Genomic DNA, 26087 nt, shown 5'->3' with positions numbered 1-26087 from the left:
TTTCATCGGAAATTCCCATCGTGTGTACAAGGCATTAGAGGCACCTCTCTTCTCTTTTATACTCTATTGTGACGTGACACTACTCGTATATCAAGACATCGCTTATATATCAAGTCAAAATTAATTAAAAAAAGTTTGCTTGTCTTGCAAAACGCTCTCAAACCAAGTAAATCTTAAACCAAGGTTTTGTGTATATCCAATGGTACCTTGTTGCATGCAAATAGTGATTCCTGTACTGAATCCACCTCCTAAAACTCCTCCTCTCAGCACCTCTATGATTCAGAAGGCAGGCTCTGTGAAATGTGTGACACAGCAGTGCAAACTCACGGGGCGTAGTGAATACATGTCACAGAATTCAAGGACATAATTGTGCGGAAATCTTCACAAAGTACATTTACAGGCTTCAAGATAGTTCAAATTACTAGGAGTAGGATAGAAATAATTGAAATACAATGTGAAAAGTATATGATTTAAATATAGACATGGCTATGCTTTAAATTCATTATATGCAAAATGCAGTGAGGGTTGGAACAACTTGTGACTAAGCTGTTGTAAGTTGTTGGAATTGCAGGAAGCAAGCATACCGTGCTAATGTGTTGTAAACAAGCGCAAACAGTGTCAAATTTTACATAAGTGTACGGCTCCTAACTTAAGTTCTTAAAAACAGCCAAACTGCTTTAGCGGCTAATGACAGAAAAACAATGTTTGCACTGGCTCAGCAGTTTTTAATCTTTTGTGAAGAGTTTGCAGCAAGATATTGGTTAGAACACTGATTACTTGGGACAATTTTCTTTTTTATATATTGGCTATTAAGTATTTGGATACTGTTTAGCAGTCAGCTTTTCTCTGCTACTTGACAGTGAAAAAGGTTGACTTTTTAATAATATAGCTTTGCTTAAGCAACGTGAGTTTAGACATATTAAAAAGGGTCTATATTGCAGTAAATTAAAGTAGAACTATAGGCAAAACTTATTTTTGGTTTTAATTTCGGAAAGAGTTATGCTTCCCGTACACACGATCGGAATTTCCGTTGGGATAAACTCCGACGGATTTTTCTGACGGAATTCCGTTCAAGCTGTCTTGCATACACACTGTCAGACCAAATTCTGACCGTCCAAAACGCGGCGACGTACAACACTACGACGAGCTGAGAAAAATTAAGTTCAATGCTTCTGAGCATGCGTCGACTTGATTCTGAGCATGCATGTTTTGTTCTCCATCGGAGTTCCATACATACGAACGGAATTTCCGAACATGTTCTCTTTCTAAGTTCATCGGAATTTTCGATGGAAAAACTCCGATGGGGCACACACACGGTCGGAGTATCCGATGAAAAAATTCCGTCTGACTTTTTCTATCGGAAATTCCGATAGTGTGTACAAGGCATAAGGGAAAGTTATAACCCCCGTCAAATTTTATTGTGTCCCGCTGGGGAGATTCCCCTTTATTTCCTGTCCCATAGCCAAACAGGAAGTGAGAGAAAATCCCTGCAAATTAAGGGAATTCCTTGGGGACCCCCAGCTCACCAGAACTTGTTTCCCTATTGGAAGATTTCCCCTCTATTAACTTTCTGGGGACAACCCAAACTTTGGTATTTTGTTTTACGTTCACTTTCAGTGATAATGGTAAACAGGACAAATAGAGAGGTTAATTTACCTAATTGGGGCACAGATAGCAATAAAACCCTAAAAAAGTTGTAACACCTAACAACATTTACACCCTGGGACACAGAGGCTATCGTGTGTCAGCTGCAAGATCTCCATACAGCCCAGAACTTTGTTGTTTATTGGGGGCACCGTCTAACTAGGTCCCACATATTAGGGCTTGTTGTACTTGCCGTCGCTGACATCTGTTGTTCCAGTGAGCTCAGGACCACGCATACTAGTATAATTGATGTGCAATCCCTCCTGTGGCGCTCGTCTTCAAGTCTGCGATTCTTCTTTTTTTTAACTGTTTGGTCATTATAAGATATCGGTCTATGGAAACCCCTGTTCAAACTCTTTATTGATTTTGACTTCTTTTTGCCGTATATGCCTTATGGATGTATCCGCTGGAGGACCATCTGTCATATGAATTTCTGTTTTTTGTTACTCTTGTATTCCTCGTCTTCGTCCTGAAGAAGCCCCACAGCGAAACGTGCGTTGGCGACATCTGAGGATTGCACATACAGTGGTCATTTGTTGTAAATTACATTGTCCTATTTATTGTTTGTAAATTTATATATGCTATTAAACAATTTTTTACTATACTTCCTTGGCCTGAAAGTCTGACCATCAATGTCTACCTAGGTGTTGTTCCCCTTTAATATATTTGCAGATGTTGCCCATGTGAGTGCTATCCTTGTGTTGCTCCTTTCTTTTCTCCCCCCCCCCTTTTTTTCCTTCTTCCCCTTCCCTTTCTGTTTTTTCTACCCTTCTTTCGTTTTCTCCCCCCCCCGCTTTCTTCCCTCCCTCTTTCTTTTTCCTCCCCTCCTTTTTTCAAATATGGTTCCCCATAGTGCTCTGTGGTTCCTTGCCCCAATCCCTATGTCACTACAAGACATACAGGTTGGTGGGAGGAATGACACCGCTTGGCAGGGGATGCGGCCATTTGATACTCTGGGAAGTGTGATGTTAAAGCGAAGTTCCGGTTAAAAAAAATGAAAGTCAGCAGCTAAAAATACTGCAGCTGCTGACTTTTAATACTAGGACACTTACTTGCTCAGGGCGCCCGCGATGTCAGCACCCGGAGCCGATCTGTCCCATGGCTCTCGGGTGGAGGCTCCACCATCTTGCGTAAGGGAATCAGGAAGTGAAGCCTTGAGGCTTTACTTCCTAGTTCCCTACTGCACATGCGCAAGTCGCGCTGTGCCATCTCACTGGTCCCTGCTGTCTTCTGGGACCGGTGTGTCTCCCAGAAGACAGCGGGGGGCACAGAAGGGGCCGGAAATGGCGTAGATCGCCGCGGATTCTGCGGCAATCTATGCCCGGAAGTGGGCAGTTTTCTTGACGAGAAACATCAAAGCCTCGTAAACATGCACGTTTTACTCGGCAAGAAAGCTCTGCCAGCAGTTTTCCTGCTGGTTCTTGCCTGAGAAAACCGAGCGTGTGGCTTTAGGCTTTTTCCCTTCTGTTTTCACTTGGTAATCTGGCCAGTAACACACTTCCTGTATTAGAGTGCCCCCATTGTAGATGAAGGAGCACAGGGGGTCTCAGTCTGGGGGGAAGGTAATGTTACATGTACACTAACAAATTGAAGCCAAACTCCAGCTAACATTTTATAATCAGTTACAGCCAACTGTTTCTTTTTTCTTTTGGGAAAAAATGTACATAAATAAATAAAAGCTTATAATTTTAAGCACCCCTGTCAGTGCCGAATGGAAAAGCTGAGTTCCACCTATATAAAAGTCTTTTAATAAGCAGACACTCCCACAGTTCAGCGATGCGGGCGAACGAAGCCCCCCTCCTCTTCCCCTACTCTCCGCGGCCCCCGGCATTCTGACTGTAGCTTCACAGCTGGGCACGTGTCCCAGAAGATTGCAGGGAGGGAGAGGTAAACTTCCTTCCGGCGCAGCGGTGCCCCAGAAGTGGGAGCTGGATGCCTCTAAAAAGAGGGTATCCTCTCCCCCTCCAAAAAAATTGACATGCCAAATGTGGCATGTCAGAGGGTCACCTACACTTAAAGCAGAAGCTCAATTTTTGGGAGGAACTCCGCTTTAAAGCATTTGTTACCCCCAACACTTCATATTCCTGATATGTGCCTGCCATACTTGTGAGAATGTATCCTGTTCTCTTTGTATTACTTCCTTTACTCCTGCTAGTCCCCTTGCTTTCCTATTAAAAAATTACCACACTAAGCAGGAGAGCACACCGTGCTCAGTTCTCAAGCTATGTTGGTAACTCAGCCTGCTCTTCTCCAATCATCATACTTGTCCTGACATGCCCCCGCTGCACAGCCATTCACTGGGAAGCTCAGTGTGCTGCTGCTTCTCCTCCTCCCCCAGCTCTAATGCAGCCGAGAACAGAGGGAATGTGATGACTTATAAAAAAGGTATTTATAATATTTTTTACAAAAAGGTTTTGCCTTTCATTTCGATTTTAAACTAAATGTGGTCTTGTACAAGGCGATCCTTTACAATCACTTTAAGTCCAATCCCTGTAAACTGATCCATCTGGAAGTCTGAATTGGTAAACTGCAATATAATAAATGTTTGCTTTTGGGTTTAATACTGCTTTATTAATGAAAAGTTAGAGAGAGGGACGATACTTAAACAAAGGGGCGTGCCAATGCTACTTGTACTGTTAAAACAACCTATTAAAAGATACTACAGTGTGTTACCTTAACTCCTAAAGCTGAAAAAATCTGCCAAAATACAGGCAGCTGTGCTGTGCAATATTACTGTAAGAATCAACTTTTATTATTGCTGGTGCCTGCACACTGAAAGGGAAATTATAATAACTGCCCACATGAGCAAGACTCCTGGCCAGCAATAAAATGCAATGTCATCTGTTATTATTTCCTGTTAAAGTATATATGTCCACGGGGACCAATAGCAACAAAAGAACTGATTAAATTCTAAACAGAGGGCATGAACTTCTCTCTGAAAACAACATGGCTTCTGTTTCATAGGACCATGTTTCCCCATGTTAAAAAAAAAACAGGTGGGGCACTGGGCTAATGATGGACACAATCTGTAATAGATTACATCCATACCAATATTCTTCACTACATACACAGTCTATAAACACATACTGCAAGTCTAGCTTAAAGGGACACTAAAGGCAAGATTTTTTTTGATTAAAAATAACAAACATGTTATACTTACCTCCGCTGTGCAGTTTGTTTTGCACATAGTGGCCCCGATCTGTGTCTTCTGGGGTCCCTCGGCGGCTGTCTCAGGTCCTCCTCGCAAAAGCTTTCCACGTTCATGCGAGCTCCCTCCCATGGTGGAAAGCTTTTGCGAGTGCGCTCCCGTGATACAGCGGTGGCCATAGCTGCCGACTGTATCACTCGGCCCCGCCCCCCTTAGTGCGCCGCGTCATCCGCTGTGATTGACAGCAGCGCCAGCCAATGGCTTAGTTCTATAAGTTCCATCAATCTAATGCTTTTCACACACTTTATAATTACATTTTAGAATTTGTTTATATCTAACAACATCTTGTTGTGCATGGGCCTGTCCAATTGTGTTTGCATAGTTCCCTGAATTTTTTTTTTTTTATTCAAGATTATTGTGGTTTATAACTTTTCAGGACAGAGCCTAATATTATGTCTTTAACCACTTCCATACCGGGCCTATTTTGGCACTTCTCTCCTAAATCATATATTTTTTTGCTAGAAAATTACTCAGAACCCCCAAACACTATATATGTTTTTTTAGCAGATACCCTAGGGAATAAAATGGCGGTCATTGCAACTTTTTATCTCGCACGGTATTTGCGCAATCATTTTTCAAACGCTTTTTTTGGGGGAAAAACGGTTTCATGAATTAAAAAATAACAAAACAGTAAAGTTAGCCCACTTTTTTTTATATAATGTGAAAGATGAAGTTACGCGAGTAAATAGATACCTAACATGTCACGCTTTAAAATTGCGCACACTCATGGAATTACGCCAAACTTCAGTACTTAAAAATCTCCATAGGCATCGCTTATTTTTTTTTTACAGGTTACCAGTTTAGAGTTAGAGGAGATCTAGTGCTAGAATTGTTGCTGACGCTCTAACGCACGCGGAGATACCTCACATGTGTGGTTTGAACGGCGTTTACATATGTGGGAAGGACTTACGTGTGTGTTCGTTTCTAAGCGTGAGCTACCGGGGATAGGGGTGTTTAAAACGTTTTTTTGTATTATTTTTTTTTATTTTACTTAATGTGACAGGTACTCTTTATGGAGAGATGCGGGGTCAATAAGACCCCACATATCTCCTCCAGGCTGGAAAGCATGAGATCGTGAAAAATAATTCACGTATCTCATGCTTACAGCCGCAATTGCGGCTTTGTTTACATTCCGGTACCCGGGCGTGATGTCATAACATCGCGCCTGGGCCTCCAATGATCATAGAGATGACTGGTGACCATCTGGTCACCAGTCATCTCTATGCCTCCCATCCGGCGCCAGCAGATCGTTTCTCCGGGTCTCCGATGGCACAAGAGAGCTCAGAGAAGCACCGGATGGCGTTGGGAGGGGGGGATGTCCCCTCCCGTCGCCTATAAGAACGATCAAGTGGCGGAACTGCCACTATGATCATTCTTATGGTGCACAGGATCGCCGGCTAAAGAGATGGATGTCTGAATGATGCCTGTTGCTGCAGGCATCTTTCAGATATCCCCACTGAAAGTCCAGAACGTCATATGATGTCCTTGGGCGGGAAGTGGTTTTTAAAGTACATATCAACCAAAAGTAATATTTTATCACTCTAAATAGTAGACTCTCTATGTAACCTTTTACATAATGGCTAGTGGTCATTATCCCCAAGTTCTTACCCGCTAATCCTGCCAGTATTCCACTTTCTGGATAATTTCCTTTAACCGCTTACGGACCAGCCGCCGCAGTTATACTGCGGGCACGAGAGGTAAATCACACATCCCTGTTCTGTGAGCTGAGAAAAGACAGATCGTGAGCTCCTAAAGCCCTGTACACACGATCGGATATCTGATGGAATCTAATCCGATGGATTTTTTCGTCGGATATCCGATGAAGCTGACTTTCATCAGTCTTGCCTACACACCATCAGTCAAAAATCCGACCGTGCCAAAACGCGGTGACGTAAAACACTACGACGTGCTGAGAAAAATGAAGTTCAATGCTTCCGAGCATGCGTTGACTTGATTCTGAGCATGCGTGGATTTTTCTCCGATGGAGTTCCACACAGACGATCATATTTTTCTATCCATAGGAAAAATTTAAAACACATTCCATTTTTTTTCACCGATGGAAAAAAGACCGATGGGGCCCACATGATCGGTTTGTCTGATGAAAACAGTCCACAATTAACCCCTTTCCTGTGTAGTCGCAAGGAGAGACTCTGCGGAAAGGGCTGATCATTGTCAGATATTTGTACACATATCCAGGAAAAGCACAGGCACCAGGACTTACATTATTGTCGTCGCTGAGCCCATATCTCAAGCCACAACGTAAATGTCACCTCTGAATAATGCGTTAACATGAGCGGAGTAGTCCTCAGTAAATGAAGATATTATTGGGGGAGTACTATGATCTCTATGAGATGTAATAAATAACAAAGTGTTATGTCTACACATTATGAATCAGAAGATTTAAAGTGACATCAAAGGTTCTTTTTCTTAACAAACATGTCATAGGTACCTGCTCTGTGCAGTGCTTTTGCAAAGATCCTCCTATTTTTGGGATACTGGCTCCTCCTCTTCAGTCAGTGCCCCCAATAGTCAGCCGCTTGCTCTTAGAGGCACTGGTGCGTTTTTGCTTCTGAGCCCTGCTCTATGCGTCCATAACACAAAAAGAGCAGCAGCTTGGCCCTGCCTCTCCTCATTGGCTCAATGGCTGTGATTGAGAGTAGCAGGAGCCAATAGCTCCCACTACTGTCTCAGCCAATGCGGAATGAGAGACCCGGAAGAAGCTCAGCTCTCATGCACATCACTGGATTGAGAAGGAGCTCAGGTGAGTATTTTAGGGGAGTCATTGCACACAGGTTTTTTACCTTCAAGACACAAGATTCACCCAACCCTAAAGTCCAGTCGATTACATTAAAAAAAAAAGAAAAACAATTTCAATGGACCTTGAAACTAAGATATATGAAAAATAATATCTGCATAATAGAGAAGAACGTTTTTAAAAATACACAATCTCAAGAAAAATTCAGCCACTTGTGATAAAATGTGATATTTTATAATAAATGTTAAAGAATGGTTCAACACTATCTACTCCCTAAAGACTAATGTCATATGTGTCATATAGAATAAAATGGCTAAACCTATAACTCCGACTAAAGTGGACCACATACTTAAACACTTTGAGCAATGAAAAGTAGAACTTTCATCCACAACAATCAGACTCACAATGTCACTCATTTTTACAATTTAGAAAATTAAAGCTAAACTGCGATTGGCTACTAAGGGATACAACTTTATCTTTCTTTTGCCCCAGTTTTTATACCTGAGCCATAATGTATTTAGGCACTTAATATCCCAGACTGCCACTTAGCCTGAAGCATCAGGAATGTCCGCATTTCCCAGTGAATTAAAAGGCTGAAAAGCAATTCCATCACCAAAATGGTAGCACACATATCATTTATATACAATATCTCACAAAAGTGAGTACACCTCTCACATTTTTGTAAATATTTTATTATATCTTTTTATGTGACAAAACTGAAGAAATTACACTTTGCTACAATGTAAAGTAGTGAGTGTACAGCTTGTATAACAGTGTAAATTTGGTGTCCCCTCAATAACTCAATACACAGCCATTCATGTCTAAACCGCAAAATAATGTCCAAATTGGGCCCAATTAGCCATTTCCCCTCCCGGTGTCATGTGACCCGTTAGCATCACAGGGTCTCAGGAGTGAATGGGGAGCAGGTGTGTTAAATTTGGTGTTATCGCTCTCACTCTCTCATACTGGTTACTTGAAGTTCAACATGGCACCTCATGGCAAAAAACTCTCTGAGGATCAGAAAAAAAGAATTGTTGCTCTACATAAAGATGGCATAGGCTATAAAAAGATTGCCAAGAGCCTGAAACTGATCTGCAGCACAGTGGCCAAAGACCATTCAGCAGTTTAACAGGACTGGTTCCATTCAAAACAGGCCGCGCCATGGTCGACACAAAGAAGTGCACATTCTCAACATCATATCCAGAGGTTGTTTTTGGGAAATAGACACATGCCAGCATTGCTGCAGAGGTTGAGGGGGTTCAGCCTGTCAGTGCTCAGACCATACACCGCATGCTGCACCAAATTCACTAATATGATAACATTTATTTTCAGAAGTAAAGAGAATATTATGTAGGCAGCACGGTGGTTTAAAGCACATAGAGGTGGATGGGTTCAAATCTCTTCAGGGACACCGACAGCATGGGGTTGATTTACTAAAGGCAAATAAACTATGCAAGAGATGTTGCTTCAGAGCTTAGTGAATGAGAAGCATGGCTAACTTCAATTACCCAATCATGTGCAAGCAAAAATGCGTTTTTTTATTACCTTACACACGATTGGGTATTCTTTGCAAAGTGAAACTTTACCACATTCACTAAGCTCTATGGCAGCTTCTTTTGCAAAGTGAACAGCTTATTTACCTTTAATAAATCTGCCATTATGTGCATGGAAAATCTACGCGTTCATCAAGTTATATGGCTTCCTCTCAGACTGGCCATTGTGAGTGAGTTTTCTTTAGGTGTATGGAAAAAATGTGAATGGATTTAGGTAATATGAATACTTTTAAAAACTCTACCTGAAACCTATTATTTTAGAACAGTGGTCTCCAAACTTTCTAAACATGGTGTCAATTTACTGTCCTTCAGACTTTAGGAGGGCCAGATTGTGGCCATCGGGAGTGGAAAATGTCCAAGCATCATTTGTTGTAAACAATGCCCCACCGTTGGTGTCATTGGGGCCCATTGTTGTTGTCAATGGTAGGAATAGTGCCTATCATTGGTGTCATTGGGAGTAAATTTGCTAAATTGTGGTGTGATTGGGAGGAATTGTGCCCCATCGCTGGTTTCATTAGGAGGAATTGTGCCCGATTGTTGGTGTCACTGGAGGAATTGTGCCCCATCACTGGTATCATTGGGAGAAATTGTGCCACATCATCGGTATTGTGTAATCGGTAGTGTAATATTGCTAATAAATTTAGTTTTTTATTAAAGGAATAACTCTTACATATAAAAAAAAATTAAAAACACCTTTGGTATCATATACTCAGCATGAAAATGCTCTCCAAACATCACTTCTGGTCCGAGATGCCCTACACCAGGGATGCCCAACCAGTGGCCCGGGGGGCCACATGTGGCCCGTGGAGCCCTCTGATGTGGCCTGCGACCCCCTGCTCTGGGATGAAATAAAATAGAATAGAATACTATTATTAAAGGTAAGTTTATTACTAAAATCAGTGTTTATATGCACATATCTGTTCTGCAGTGGTTACTGGGCTGCTTGCAAACTGATACATGGGTGCAGAGAAGTGCACCTGTGGCACTGAGCCATAGACTATTACCTGCGAGTTTGGTGTGCTGAGAGTAGACTGGGCTCTACAGAGCCAAGTGGGCTGCCATCCATCCGCTCAGCTCCTTGTGGCCCGCGACCGGTTACCAAGTAGCTTAAGTGGCCCTTGCTCTTCAAAAGGATGGGCACCCCTGCCCTACACGGTACGTCTCACCCATGTGACTTCATCAGGGGATGGTCTAATGATTTGATTATTTCTCTATATCTCGGATCATTTGAGATTATTGGTTTTAAGTATCATTTTCTTTGGTTTGCGCAACACTTATTCATATTTATTATTTTATTTCTGGTGGGAACACATTGTGCTGTTTTGCAGCAACCACACCAGGAATATTTTTTGTGCATGTATTAGTATATACAATATTTGGCTCACACACTATAGGGTTTTAACACAGAGGTAGCACAGTTATTTCTGCCCATTACCCCAGCATGGAATACTTTTACCATTCCTACTGGGGAAACAAAGGTTTAGTTGTGAGTTGAATTTCCCAATTTTGTCTCTGAAGTGCATTCTTTATACATGCCGATGGGTAGTCAGCTATGGGAACCATAATACCATGATTCTGGGGTCACCAGTCACTACACAGCAATATATGGAAAATGCACTTCAAGAGGGTAATCAAAGGTAAGAAGTTCAGGGCAGAGGAAGATCTGCAAGCTTGTGTTATGGATGTTAAGATAGAAAATAAAATCCTGCTTACTCAACTTGAAACTAAACATTTTTTCAGTGGCATGCTGCTTTAATGGAGAGCATGATGGCATTGTGGAGATGGAGTCAATTACCACTAAGGGCACTGTACAAATTAAAAATGAATGTTCTCCATTTTCTCCCACACTTTGACTTTTGTGCTTTGATTCTTCTCCACTATGACCACAGGAATCATGATTGGATTCAGTTTTCCCTTTTAATAGGTACACAAGACATGGTCTCACGTAAAAAAATATATTAGTGGTTGAGTTAATTGAATGTGGTTGTTTTTTGGCACGCTTAAATGCATTGCTAATTTGACTGCTGTAGTACTGATTTGCTACATTAAAAAACATATTTAATATTATGATGTACTGGCTGGTTGAATAGCACTTATTCTAAATATCCATCTTCCACAGTATTAATTTGTGCCTGAATATATATTCAGTTCTAAAATAATACACAATGGTATATATAATAAACTGTATTAAAGTATGTTATTCAGAAAGAATGGCAAGTGTTGCCAAATATATTGTATTGCAAAAAACTACATCTGTTTCACTGCAAAAAAAAAAAATGGGTGTAACTGAAAGAGTAATACTAAAGAATAAATAGATCATATAGATCTATAATGTGGTGACACCATTATGAGAAATCATCTCTATTTAAAATAAGATTATTTTTTTCCCTACTAGAAAATGCATTTTATAATCAAGTAATATGATATAAACAGGCAACATATACTCCCTTTTACTGAGCTCATGTTAAGGGCAATGCTAGTAGTTTAAGGGGTGAAGATGTGCATCAAGGTCAAACAAGGTTACTGTTACAGTACACCACAAATTTGCCTACATTTGTATAATTAACCCCATAAATGAGAGGTCCTACAGGAATGAAGGAAAATAAGATATCGACACATAGCATGGCAGAGGAAAAAAATACACATTTTGTAAGTAATACTCTTTCAGTTTAAAACATCCTAATAATATCTTAGGATCAGGATTTTCCAGGAACCACCTTACATCAGACATCAGTGTCCAAGCTGTGAACATCACCATTCAACATATCCCCTTGTCGTGATTTATTACACAAACATCATACAGCGCTTATTTCAAATATACTTTATTAGTAAGTGAAAAACCACCAAGTCCAAGTGTGTTTAAAAATAAGAGACTTTTTACTGGTATAGAAAAAAAAAAGTTACCACCGCTTATACACAAGTCCAATATTTTGCAGCAAAAAATCTTTGGTATGTAGTATCTCATGTCGAAGGATGACCAATCAAGATTGAGGAAAAAAAATACTATATAGTGATGGTAATGCTTTGAAATGGGGAATTCTTCTAAAATGTTTTTTGGTCTTCTACAGTTCGCTGTGTGGAATATCTTTACAAAAACCTATAAAAACAAGAAAAACAAACACAGCTGAAATCATAAAAACACAACATATCATATGATCTAAAAAAGTCATAGCTACATAAACAGTATTCAGTATGTTACTAACCTACTTTTAACAGTGTATTAAAAAAAGATATCTATTTGATAAGGTAATATAGGATCAAATGATATTTTATGAACTGAAATTTTTAGGTCTAGTAAAATTGCCAGGCAAAAGTGTTCTGCTTTATAATGAAGAACGATGCCAGCAAAAGCAGTATTGTAAATATTAAAATTAATGTACCCTAAAAGAAAATGCCATCTAATTTCCTTCCCAAGAGATCTAAGATATTTTTTTATAAAGCACCATTAAATGAGTTCTCTCCAGTCCAAAGATTTACTATAATATGTGACATGGCATAAGTAATTGTGTTCAGTAGATTGCTTGCAACATATATTTGGATTAGACCTGTAGATATAAAAGACTTGCTCTGATCACTAGGAAATAGTACCCTATATTAGCCTCCACAATCGCTTCTTTCATCGAGCTGTGTGGCAGGTCCACTGATCAGGATAGATTATCATTTTTATCTGGTCACCATACATAATAAGCATTTGTGTATCTTGTTCTGTTCCTCACATTGTACCTACATTGTAAGACCACACCTTCCGTTAGAATGAATGCTCCTGTACTGTTAACATGGTACAACTCACTTATCTGTACTACACTGCGGCAAGGAGTATAAATACAGCTTTGCTTTCCCAAACAAATGGCCTATTAAGCTACCCTCTGTTTTTTTAATTGGTTTTGAAAGAGCAATTTAATTATGATACTTTATATACATTTTGCACGTATACTCATTTTATGCAGCTCAACGTTTTGCGGCTAAAGAACTAATTTTCAAGATATCATCATGAAGCAATCACAACATCGGTTTAGGTTAAAATCTTCTTTTGAACAAAAAAAAACACTTGTGCCAGTAAGCAGCAAACTGAAGTGTTCTAAAAACATAAGTTAATAATTAAAATTACAAAGATTTTAATAAGCGCAAAGAAAACACATTGACTATTTGCATTCTCTGCATCTCTAAATGTGATAAATTATATTAAAGTAGACGAGAGCTAATGTGATGTTAATCCGAAGTCTTCAACCAGCTTATGAAGTTACCAAAACAAGTAAATACTCTACAATATTTTGTAACTTTATATCCAGCAAGTAGTAGACCTACTGCAGTTCAGACATTGTGCAACCACAAGACTCACCATGGCCCTAAACAGGCATGTAATGACTTGTAGTTCAACATCTTGAAGGCCAGAGGTTACTTGAGGATTTAGATTTGTACACTAAACCTATGATGGCACGGGGAATTCTACAGTACTGTGTTATTATTTTCAACAAAAAGTACTAGATTTTCTGGTTCGTACAATAAAATATGCAAGTATAATAGCTGGTATGTCATTTTGGAAGCAAACCTTTGTCTATTCAATAAAATGTTATCAAATAGTGAAATATTTGAAACATAAAGAGAGTAGTTTAAGACATTTATTCACAATGATGTGTTGTGATTTTCAAGAACACACAAAAATAATAAAAATAATATTTTAAAGAAGCCTTAATGCACTGCTTGCAATATATGTTTGTACAGTTTAATTAGAACAAGCTATAGGATAATAATAACAATTAAAATGAAATTTGATACTCAGGGCATACTTATTAATTTTAAAATAAGTTTAAAGGAACTGTATTTGCATCAAGTCCACTTTTGATTGATCCACGTACTGTACGCTGTTCAATAAAAAAAATAGTACGCAACATGTTCGTTTTTTGCCTTGTGTCTTTTATTTAACACCAATCACCTAAAATCATCATATGAATATTTTTTTTTCCGGCGTAAACAACTGCATTTGGAATCGCTGCCATATGTCTAGGCCAAAATACAAAAAATATTCCTTTAATGGTGTACGAAAAAATAATACTTAAACACAATCTTTTCTTTAAACTAAATTAAAATAATAACCTGGTAATCAATAAACATTCCTTAAAATAATAACCTGTGGACAAGCTAAACAGAAAACAAGAAATATGTTAAGATAAGGAGAAATATCCATTGTGTAAATCGAGCTCAGGCTTCTTGGCCTACACTATGTCGGCATAAAAATAAATAATTCAATAAATAATAAAGCTTTGCGATTAGAGATTTTCAGACTTTTTAAACACACCTGAAAATTAGACAAATATTGAATAAACCTTGATATCTTACTTGGAGAAAAAGATTGTAAATGGTAAACATCGATTAACACGCTTCACTTTTTTTTTTTTACTTCTGAATATGCTTTGTGCTTCTGTGATGTGCTATTCCAAAACAAGTATTTGAAAATCTGCGAGTTTACCTGCATGGTTCCATAGATACAATACTGTATAGAAAAATGTCAAAACTGCTATCAACTTCATTTACAACTTGGGCTGCATGAGAGGAGATCTATAAGCACATACTGTTAGGATTAAATATTTATTTAAAACCTCAGGGTTTTTTCTTTTACATACCAAGATCTCAAGCCTTCATTTTAAGATGTCATTGGTTCTAAAATCAATATTTTATCTTGGATACATAATGCATTTTTCCCCCTAAAACAGGCTGGCTCTATGTGGTGAAGCAAACTACACTGCCTGACTGCTGAACAATATAAAAGTGTGCTTGTTATTCATTACAAAAAAGACCAAATTGTCTAGAGTGCAATGCGTTCTGTTATTTTTCAGGCCATTAATATTTTAAGCCATGCCACTTATTTAAAATGTGAATCACCTTCAGTGAAAGAACCAAGGGCTGTTATGGCTGGCATCTATTCCACATTAAAAAAGCCAAGGGAAGGGCAAATGGTGGAAGTTCATCATGTCGGCATCAAATATTTAATGGAATGCAATTGCAATTTTTTTTTTTTTTTACTTTTCTATAAAGTATATAAAAGATAAAAATATTCTCCATTAAATGTAACCAGTAGATAGATGTCTAAAAGTGCACAAAAATCGCTACAGAAAAAATGTGTTGTTTACTTTTACAGAGGAACAAGCAATAAAAAATAAAAGCATGAATAGATGAGGCCTACAATTTGGAAGGTTTCACAATGAGTGAAAAAGCAGTTTTGACAATGAATTGCGATGCCATTACAAACAGAAGACAAAATACACGCATGCTATAAAGATTAGGACCATGCTGTAGTAACTAAATGTTCCGATTGTAAACAAGTAATACAATTTTAAGGATTTCTGCGAAGGGGAGGGATTTAGCTCTGATGCGACACATAGATGGCCCAACCTCTAGAACTAACAGAGCTGGCATAGTAGCGAAAAAGATGCAGCAGTATTGGCGATATCATAAACAGTACCTGCTATCTCTGTGCACAGCTTGTAAGCAAAATTGGAAGCCTCCTGGGTAACAAGTGAAAGTATTTCTTCATCATTCTCCTCTACCACACTTTCACACTGCAAAAAATTAGAAACAATGTGTAGTCAATACAAAATAACAGCAATCGCTAAATTACATTAATCAGATATTAGTGTCTTTTAAATGGTTTAATGTTTTTTTTAATATATAGATAGAAATACTAAGATAATTAATGGATAAACACAAGTATAAATACAAGAGAGAATTATTAAAATTTAACAAAAGATATAAAGAATAAAAAAAAAAAAATCACTGAAACTTTATATCTGACAGACCGATGCGACAACTTAGTAAATAAAGTTTTTTTTTTTTTTAAACAACTGCAAAGTTGTTAAAATAAACATAAAATATATCGATTTTTTTTAAGAACTCTTGCAAAAATATTCACCAAATTAATATTGTACAGATTTTGGAAATAATATCTGAACATTTCAAATATTATTAAATAACTGGTAAATTTGATCTTGAATATTAAAAAATAGTGACTGCTAAATAGAAGTTGAAACAAAATGCTTTATAATAGAAAAGGCCAAATGCTGACAGAAAAATACAAAAAAGCCACAATGCTCTATCTCAAACAGTTCTAAATACAAGTACAAGCACTTGTTAATTTCAAAATACTCATTATAATGTCCTATAGATTTTTTTATATATATATATATATATATATATATATATATATATATACACACACACACATACATACACACACATACACCATATATATATAAAATAATAAAAAGCACCATACTGAACAACTTACGGCAAACTTTAAAGGACTGCCATCTCCAGGATTGAATTGGAAATTGTTGAAGTCTAGTGAAGGAAGACCTTCGCTATCTCTTGGTGCAAACCTTTTGAATGACTTTTCTTTCGTCTTAGGGTCATAATATAGGCTGTAGTCATCCATTTTTTCACATATGCTTTCCAAAACTTCTGTTAGGTATACTTCGGATTTCACTAAGGCAACCTAAAAAAAAAAGACAAAGAAAGAAAGTCTGAATTATACTTCATAAAAACAAACTTGCAAACATTATATCAGGGGGGAAAAAATTATAACCTTTAAAAATGCAATAATTGTCAATATATAAGTTAGAGGATATAAATAGTTACATAGTTTCCATACTTCTTCTATGAATAAGAGTTGTAAAAAGCCCACTGCTTAGAATAGTTGTTGTTCACCATCGCCAATGCAGCTGTTTTAATGCTTCCCAGGGGCTTTGTGTAGAAAATAATAGCTTACAAAATGTAACTTCTCCCAGGTTCTACTGTTTCAGCTTTATTTCATAACAGCTGGTCCATGTCTTTGTCTCATTCGCTTTCCTCCTGAATTAAGCAAGAATTCAAGAAGCTTTTACACACTACCTACATACTTAGTGAGTGCCTCAACAGCAAATACTCAAAGGGTCAAAGAGCACCCAGTATTCTTGGTAACCGGCACAAAAAGCCCACTCCCCAGTCTAGACAGGTCAAGGTGCAAGATGGTCCTATCTCTGTTGCTTCTTCCGGATTGGGGGTGTGAAGTGAAGCCAAGTGCACAGTAAACAATACTGATGCATCTTTGGGCCTTTCGGAGGCTTTCTCTCCACCCTCTGCTGATCAAAGTAGGAAGTTTTCATGACAACCACAGTCAAAGGGGTCGAATCACAAATGAACTAGATTTCTGCAATGTTGATATATCCAGTCTCTATTGTCTCCTTTCAGACACAGTATGAACCCTTCCGGTCTCAATGACTACATTATAGAGGCACTTTCACATGTGTGCTTCATTTACACAAAGGGTTTCCTTGCTTCACCACCATCTGGACACAAATCAAATAAATACAGGCTGGAGAATTAAAATTTGTGGCTAGCTTTTATTGTTTCATTCATGCTCCATTTAAAATTCAGCCTTCTGGATGTGACATTTGTTTCTGAGCTAAGTAAAAAAAAGACAAAGGAAACTATATTGTTTGTAAGGCACATTGCATTGAATTCACAATTGGATTTTTTTTATTGCAGAAAAAGAATTCAAAGCTGTGACAAATCTAATATCACTGGCATTTGCAAAACATATATACAGTACTGTATATATAATATAAAAACTATTTTATTACTTTATGCCAGACTGTATTGTGTAGAAACCCATGTTTTGGGGTTACAGGGCACCTAGAAAACTTTCAATAATGTTGGTAAATGCCAGGCTGACACAATCTAGATTTTTGTTTTGTTTTACTTTGTAGACTTAGTGGCGCACATTTTAAGATTTCATGAAAATTGAAAATAAAAAGGCCAGTGCGATGACCCAGCCACACTTGAAACTAGTAGCAATACAAGAACACATTTAAACCCGAAATCCGCTGGGGCAGTTTTGATGTGTGTCGCTATAATTTTCAAGTTGTGCGATTTATTCGCACAATTAAACATAGCTGAAAAAAAAGGCATTTTTAACCCCTAAATGTAATGCTCAGACAGCTGATGAAACTTAAATCCATTGAAAAGCATATGCAGACGGGGCCTGTCTGAGCTCTGCTGGCACCCATTGCAGAGGCTAAAACTGGCACCACCCACAGCTGCTTCAGTCATCTGAGAATGCGGCATTGTTACTGTGAGTGACAGCAACAGCACACAAACCTTTGCTTCCAAACTCATATCACAATATACAAATTAAAGAACATTGCCCACTGCAAGTTAGGTCACACTGCCCAAGGCCGACCACACAGACAGCATAACTTAGGTGAGTTCTGTCATAACTTTGATGTTCATTTATGGCATATGGTCTTTCTAAAACGAAGACCCTCAGAAAATGACCCTTTCTTCGAAATTGAACTTCTACTCTTTCATGCCTGTTGGGTGATCTTCCCTATGATGCACTTTATTTTCTCTGCTCTTTACCTTGAAGCAAAAAAAATGAAAGATAACATTTTTGAACCCGTAGGATCTTTTGCTATGTAAAAGTAAATCTCTTGCAGACCATGGATATGATGGCCTGTGCTCAGTGAAAGGTACACTCTAAGGTACCCACATAATTTGACAGATGTTTGTTAGGAAATTACCAGGCAATAATACGGAGACCTACATAAACATGAGCGGTTACCAACACATATTTTATGATCCATCCATGAATGAAGACATATTAACTGTGTCATCTGGGGTGCAATGTAAAGCTGATAGAAAATATCCAACCTGGTGAGTAAATCCCAGTGTCCCCAGTTCATCAGATGTGACGGTTTGCAACCTACTCTATTGTTGTTGACATGTCAAAACTACTATACTAAACATAGCTTTGCTATGTGCATATGCTGCATCTGAGCTTATGATAATTTGTCTTAAAGCGGGGGTTCACCCTTAGAGGGCACTTTTCCACCTTAGATTCCTGCTCGTTTTTACTAGGGGAATCGGCTATTTATTTTAAAATATGTGCAGTACTTACCCGTTTACGAGATGCATCCTCTCCGTCGCTTCCGGGTATGGGCTGCGGGAATGGGCGTTCCTTCTTGATTGACAGTCTTCCGAGAGGCTTCCGCTGGTCGCATCCATCGCGGCACGATTTTCCGAAAGAAGCCGAACGTCGGTGCGCAGGCGCAGTATAGAGCCGCACCGACGTTCGGCTTCTTTCGGCTACGAGTGACGCGATGGATGCGACCGTCGGAAGCCTCTCGGAAGGCTGTCAATCAAGAAGGAACGCCTGCTCCCGAAGACCCATACCCGGAAGCGACGGAAGAAGATGCAGCTCGAAAACGGGTAAGTACTGCTCATATTTTAATACAAATAGCCGATTCCCTTAGACCGAACGAGCAGGAAGCTAAGGGGAGAAAAAAAAAATTATAAATGGGTGAACTCCCGCTTTAAAGTATATTTAAAACAACAAATACAACAATTACCTTTTCTTTTTTGCTTCCTGTTTGTCCATTAAATATATCATTCAAACTGTTTTGTTATATAAGCTCAACAAGAACAGAGAAACAAGTATTGATCCTGCTAGAAATCCAGGAAGCTTGTATCATCCTGTAGTGAGGTGCCAATACTGCCCCTGTTGTACTGACATTCCAAGCAGTGTTATTAGCCTTACCCAGTTCTCCTCTTCCCACAATATCAGGAAAATAAGCAAAGTGGGGTGTGTTCTGTAGTCCAAATCAGGAGCGAGCGGCCTACGGTGCTCCTACATAGATCCAGTGAATAAGCATTGTCAGCCTAAAATAATTGTGTTCCTGGCAGGGTCACCAAGAGAAAATAATGAGAAAAAAAAATCCTAATGCAGCTACCACATCCAATAGCTGGCAAGTGGCTATATACTGTACAATAATAGGAACGTATCCGCTATTAGAGGTGGTGGCTGCATTAGTTGTTTTTGTGGGCTTTTTTCTGTTTATTTTCACTTAGTGACCCTGACATCTTGAGAAAGGCAGGCCGCTGAAACGTTGACATTGATTAAACTATGCTGGAAAATTCCTCCTGCTGTAAGTCCCATTGAGTGCACCTACTAAATGGATATAGTTAAGGTATGCTTTAATCTAAAAAAAATAATACATTTTTTTTATAGATTCACTTTGTTAGCTAAATTAAAATTGAACTACGGGAAAACACCTAAACTGTTTTATCTGCCAATGCATTTTCTACTTTAACCACTTCAATACTGGTCACTTTTACCCCCTTCCTGCCGAGGCCGATATTTAGCTTTCAGTGCTGTCGCACTTTGAATGACAATTGCATGGTCATGCAACACTGTACTCATAAGACATTTTTTTGGTGATATTTATTCACCACAGTTTTTTTTTTTTTTTTTTTTATAAAAAGTTTTGGAAAAAATATGTTTTTCTTTGTTTCTGTCATTACATTTTGCAAATAAATAATCTTTCTTCATGAACTTGGGTAAATAAGTATTCTGCTACATTTCTTTGGTGAAAATAAACAAAATCAGTGTATATTATTTAGTCTATAAGAAAGTTAGAGTCCACAAACTATGTACTGTATATATATCTGAAAACCGATCAATCCCAATGTACTGACGGCCTAGCTAAATTCTTGAGGTCCAAATATGGCAGTACAGTACAGATATCCCCCAAATTACTCATTTTTGGAATGTATAGAGTCCAAGGTATTTATTAAGAGGTATGGCGAGTCTTTTGAAGTAGTCATTTTTTTTTCACAATAATTTTGAAAATAAGGATTTTTTTTTTTTTACATACTATCACCTGTGCAATACAGCGTGATCATATTAACTGACTTGGCGGTGATCAGGGACATGGACTGGTGACTGGTGAAAAAAGTGGACCCAGCGATATGTCATCCTCCCAGAACAACAATGCTCCCACCTGGCCGTGACTGTACTATAGACCGTGCAGGAAGGTGTTACAGGCTAAGTTTGCCTTTAAGAAAAAAATTATGAATGCACATAGCTTTGCAGGAAAAAACATGTGTATTTTTTTTTCATAGGAGCCTGCAAAGCATTGAACCCGCAATTAGTGGAATGCGGGTGCAATGTCAGGCTACAGACACTTCCTACTTCTGTGCAAGTTTTCAGTGAGAAAGCTGGAGTGATGCCGCGTACACACGATCAGTCTATCCGATGAGAACGGACCGATGGACCGTTTTCATCGGTTAACCGATGAAGCTGACTGATGGTCCGTCGCGCCTACACACCATCGGTTAAAAAAACGATCGTGTCAGAACGCGGTGACGTGAAACACAACAAGCATGCGTCGACTTGATTCTGAGCATGCGTGGATTTTTAACCGATGGTCATGCCTACTAACGATCGGTTTTGTCCTATCGGTTAGGAATCCATCAGTTAAATTTAAAACAAGTTGACTTTTTTTTAACCGATAGTTAAATAACCGATAGCGCCCACACTCGATCGGTTTTGACCGTTGAAAACAGTCCATCAGACCATTCTCATCGGTTTAATCGATCGTGTGTATGCGGCATAAGTGTCAATGGACTAGTAGTGCAGCAAATATCACATTTGTTCTTGTCCTGTGGTGGATCTCTGTGAATAAATGACACAGCTATGGTGGCGGAGCCTTGCACAGCCATGCCGATGTTAAATGTGACAGCGGCTGTGGGGAAGAAAAATCTCCTATGCTGTCACAGGGGTAGCAGGTGCCTAGGCACATGTTACACCCTTAACATGGGTGTAACATGTAACATGTTCCTAAAGGTGAACTTATTCTTTAAAGTAGTCTTGTGATTCAGATATCACTATTAGCATAGTCTCAGGCCTTGTACAGACGAGCAGACATGTCCGATGAAAACGGTCTGCGGACCGTTTTCATCGGACATGTCTGCTGGGAGGTTTTGGTCTGATGTGTGTACACACCATCAGACCAAAATCCCCGCGGACAGAGAACGCGGTGACGTAGACGACACCGACGTTCTCTGACGCGGAAGGTCAATGCTTCCACGCATGAGTCGAATCAATTCGACGCATGCGCGGGATTTCAGGCCAGCGGACATGTCCGATGAGTTGTACTAACCATCGGACATGTCCGACGAACAGGTTTCCACCGGACAAGTTTCTTAGCATGCTAAGAAACTTTTGTCCGCTGGAAACCTGTCCGCTAGGCCAGGAATCCGGTCCGCTAGGCTGTACACACGGTCGGACATGTCCGCGGAAACTGGTCCGCGGACCAGTTTCAGCGGACATGTTCGGTCGTGTGTACGAGGCCTGAGACCTTCATTACAGTGAAGCAGTAGAGTCCGGTCAAAGCCACACTCTCAAGTCTGCTGACCAGACAAAAAAAAAATGGATGAGTAGTCATTACTGCGCTCTTTCATCCTGCAAGCATGTTTACAATGTTTTGTCTGACAAGCACGATTGGCTCCTGAAGCTTCCCTCTGTCTTCTAATATCATCATACAAAGGATTACAGTCAGTAAAAGCAGGCATTTGGGAAGGATGTTCCCCCGGAATAGGTGTCCTTGATTTATCATTGTGAAAAAGGTGGTCATCTTATGGCAACCCTTCGAATATAGACAATAAAGACCTTGTGGTATCATGGTACTTCTATAAAAAAAGTTCTCATGGTCATATACAGTAAAACCTCTGATAAAACATAAGACATTACCTCTGTGATTAAAAGTTCTCTCTTTTACATGGCCCATCTTGTGAAGAAGACCCACTTATATAGAACCCCTGGACTAATTCTGTCTGTGAACAACTCTATCTGATTGTATTCTTCGTTCTTATCAGAAAGACAGGATTTTAGCTACAGTTATTGGGATTTTGAGTGTGTATTCTGTTTTATCAGTTACATATGAAACACTGCACATGAATATGAAAAATGTATTGTTTCTAGCAAAGTGGATATCCTTTTCAAAGGTATACCAGGCTTTTCTGAAAAAATAAAAATAAACTGTCTACAGAGCTCTATAGTGGAAATGCAAATTACACACATAGTCATATGAGTCAGAGGACTTATTCAGCCCATAGATTACTCAATATTCTTTCCTTCCACCACCAAGAAAATAATATTGGTCGATTTCCCCATCAACACGTTTAGTGTTGATTGGAAAATGCCTCCCACAGCTACTAATGTATTCTGCCGGTAGGGGGGCGCAGGAAGCCTTCTTGGCCAGCAGAATATAATGATTACTGCTAGTGGCTATAGGTGCTGGCAGTAACCACATGAAGAAAAATCAAACAGGCTGGTTGTATCCAAATCGATCAATGGATAAACTTGGGTACAATCAATCTGCCCATACATAATCAAAATGTGGCCAGTCCCTGCTGAACTGGCTGAATTCTAAATCATGGTATGGCTGGATTTACTCATCTTCCCTCACTTCCTGTTCTATAAGGCTTTGCAGGGAGTTAGTAAACAGTCAGTAAAGCTGGCCATTCATGGATCACATCTTGGCCAGTTCAGCAGGGAATGACTGAAATTCGATTCATCTATAGACAAGCAGGTTGTACCCAAGTCGATCCATTGATTGACTTGGGTACAACCTACCTGCATGATCTTTTACATGCAATTACTGCCGAAGGCTATAGCCACTAGCAGTAACTGACTGTGTAGATGGGGGAATCAATCAACTTTCTTTCCTTCCAAATCAAATTGTACATGGTTTGCCTTAGAGAGGAGTGACTTATATGCTCTTGCTTTGGAAAGCCCAGAATTATTCGCTACATCATGTTTTATGGTTACATCCTGTATTCATTTTTCCTTTTAAAGTGCCTCCGATTTTTTACCACTGCTGAAGAACTACAGTTGCTATATAATCCACTACATCCAACACTTGTAAGTGTATTAGATGCCCACTGCCCTGCTGAGCTATGTGGTTTGATCTGTTAGAGCCCTACATAACAATTGTGTTCTTTAGTAAAGGTATGGCTGGAGCTATGAAGGAATAAAGTAAGCCCAGGGCATGGGTGGAAGGAGTGCCAGACAGCAGAGGTTATTTATTTTTAAAGTTCTGTGGAAAGTTATGATTCTTACCTCATTGGTCGAATACATGAGGTGACTGGGAGGAGCATGTGAGGATAGTTGGTGGGGAGGTGTGGTGTAGATTTACTTGCAGATCAGATAAACATCCCTCCTTTCCTCCCTAACTGTTCATGTTGTTTTTTGTTGTTATTTTGGCAGTTTGGGGTCCTTGATGGGGGCGTCTAAATCTAGTGTTCTTGGGAAAATTATTGGAACTTATCCTACGTATGGTGTCTTTAGTTGGTACAGTTCAATTTATAGTGACCATGTAGTGGTAAGATCAATGGGTGTCTGAAGTCAGCTAGCTTAGTCCCTGAGGTGATGTTTGGGGGCTGGGGACATAACTTGGCTAACTGGTTCCACAGACACAAAGGGGGGATTTACTAAAACTGGAGAGTGCAAAATCTGGTGTAGCTCTGCATAGAAACCAATCAGCTTCCAGTTTTTATTGTCAAAGCTTAAACAAGCTAAAGTTAGAAGCTGATTGGCTACTAGGAACAGCTGCACCAGATTTTTAGTGCTCTAATTATAGCAGTTTTAGTAAATCTACTCCAATGTTTTTAGTTATATGGTACTGTCAAGGACCTGCAACCATTTTTGACCTGGACTGTTATGTTATTATGCTTTGTTATTTAAACACTTATGTTTAATAAAATGCAGATTCAGCCATTTTAACTCCACTGCTGAGAAGTGTTGTTCTTTCCAGGCATAATAGGGAGGAGGAATTGAGGGAGGTTTGCCTGGGTGTCAGGTATTGGGGCAAGCTCTGTTCTACCCTGGTCATGTAGGGGCTGCTAGAAGGAACCAGTAAGTGTAGAGGAGGCTTCCAACACTTACTGAAGGGTGGATGCAGAAGAGTCCTTAGTGGCTGTAGTTCTTCAACAGTGAAACTTGGAGGCACCACCAGCTGGAGAGGTAGGTAACAACAATCTGCCTTTATTGCAGGGTGCTTTATTAAAAAAAAAAAGTGGCAATAAATATTGACTTTAGGTTCTCATGCTGCCACCACTTCCAGACTGAAGGTGTTTTTCAGATTCGGCATTTACAAGACTAAAACAGTTTTTTTTGCTAGAAAATTACTTAAAACCCCCAAAAATGATATATATATTTTTTTCTAACACCCTAGAGAATAAAATGGCGGTCATTGCAATACTTTTTGTCACACCGTATTTGCGCAGCGGTCTTACAAGCGCACTTTTTTTGAAAAAAAATCACTTTTTTGAATTAAAAAATAAGACAACAATAAATTTGGCCCAATTTTTTTATATATTGTGAAAGATAATGTTACGCCGAGTAAAATGATATCCAACATATCACGCTTAAAAATTGCGCCCGCTCGTAGCATGGCGTCAAACTTTTACCCATAAAAATCTCGATAGGCGACGTTTAAAAAATTCTATAGGTTGCATTTTTTGAGCTACAGAGTAGGTCTAGGGCTAGAATTATTGCTCTCGCTCTAACGATCGCGGCGATACCTCACTTGTGTGGTTTGAACACAGTTTTCATATGCGGGCGCTACTCGCGTATGCGTTCACTTCTGCGTGCGAGCTCGTCGGGACGGGGCGCTTTAAAATAATTTTTTTTTTGTTTTCTTATTTATTATTATTGATTTTACAATTTTTTACACTGAAATAAAAAAAAAATTTATCACTTTTATTCCTATTACAAGGAATGTAAACATCCCTTGTAATAGAAAAAAGCATGACAGGTCCTCTTAAATATGAGATCTGGGGTCAAAAAGACCTCACATCTCATATTTAGACTTAAATGCAATAAAAAAAATTAAAAAAATTTGTCATTTAAAAAAATGACAACAAAAAAATTGTCTCTTTAAGAGGCTGGGTGGGACTGACGTTTTGACGTCACTTCCGCCCAGCAAAGCTATGAGGACGGGTGGGGGCCATCTTGCCCTCAGTCGAGTCCTCACACACCAGCCGGCAGCATCCGATCTCCTTCGCCGCTACCGTCGGCTCCGGTAAGCGGCGGAGGGCGCGGAAGAGCGGC

At 39.2% G+C, this 26087-nt stretch overlaps 1 protein-coding gene across 2 annotated transcripts in view; it reads right to left on the bottom strand.

Annotated features, from left to right (window-relative positions):
- Positions 1 to 11966: 11966 nt before the first annotated feature.
- Positions 11967 to 26087, bottom strand: part of CNPY1 (canopy FGF signaling regulator 1) — a 184790-nt gene continuing 170669 nt past the window's right edge. The window contains exons 4-6 of one of the 2 annotated variants that reach the window (XM_040352717.1): positions 16443 to 16649; positions 15621 to 15717; positions 11967 to 12257 (exon numbers count right to left, since the gene is read on the bottom strand). In XM_040352717.1, coding sequence (XP_040208651.1) covers positions 12223 to 12257; positions 15621 to 15717; positions 16443 to 16649 — 339 coding nt within the window. In that variant the 3' untranslated portion in view covers positions 11967 to 12222. The remainder of the gene's footprint in view (positions 12258 to 15620; positions 15718 to 16442; positions 16650 to 26087) is intronic. The other variant, XM_040352718.1, reaches the window with a different exon arrangement.

This window comes from Rana temporaria, chromosome 5 (genome assembly GCF_905171775.1).
Source record: "Rana temporaria chromosome 5, aRanTem1.1, whole genome shotgun sequence".
Lineage (NCBI taxonomy): Eukaryota > Metazoa > Chordata > Amphibia > Anura > Ranidae > Rana > Rana temporaria.
The sequence above is the reverse complement of the archived record's forward strand: the minus strand, read 5'-3'. Positions and strand labels throughout refer to the sequence as shown.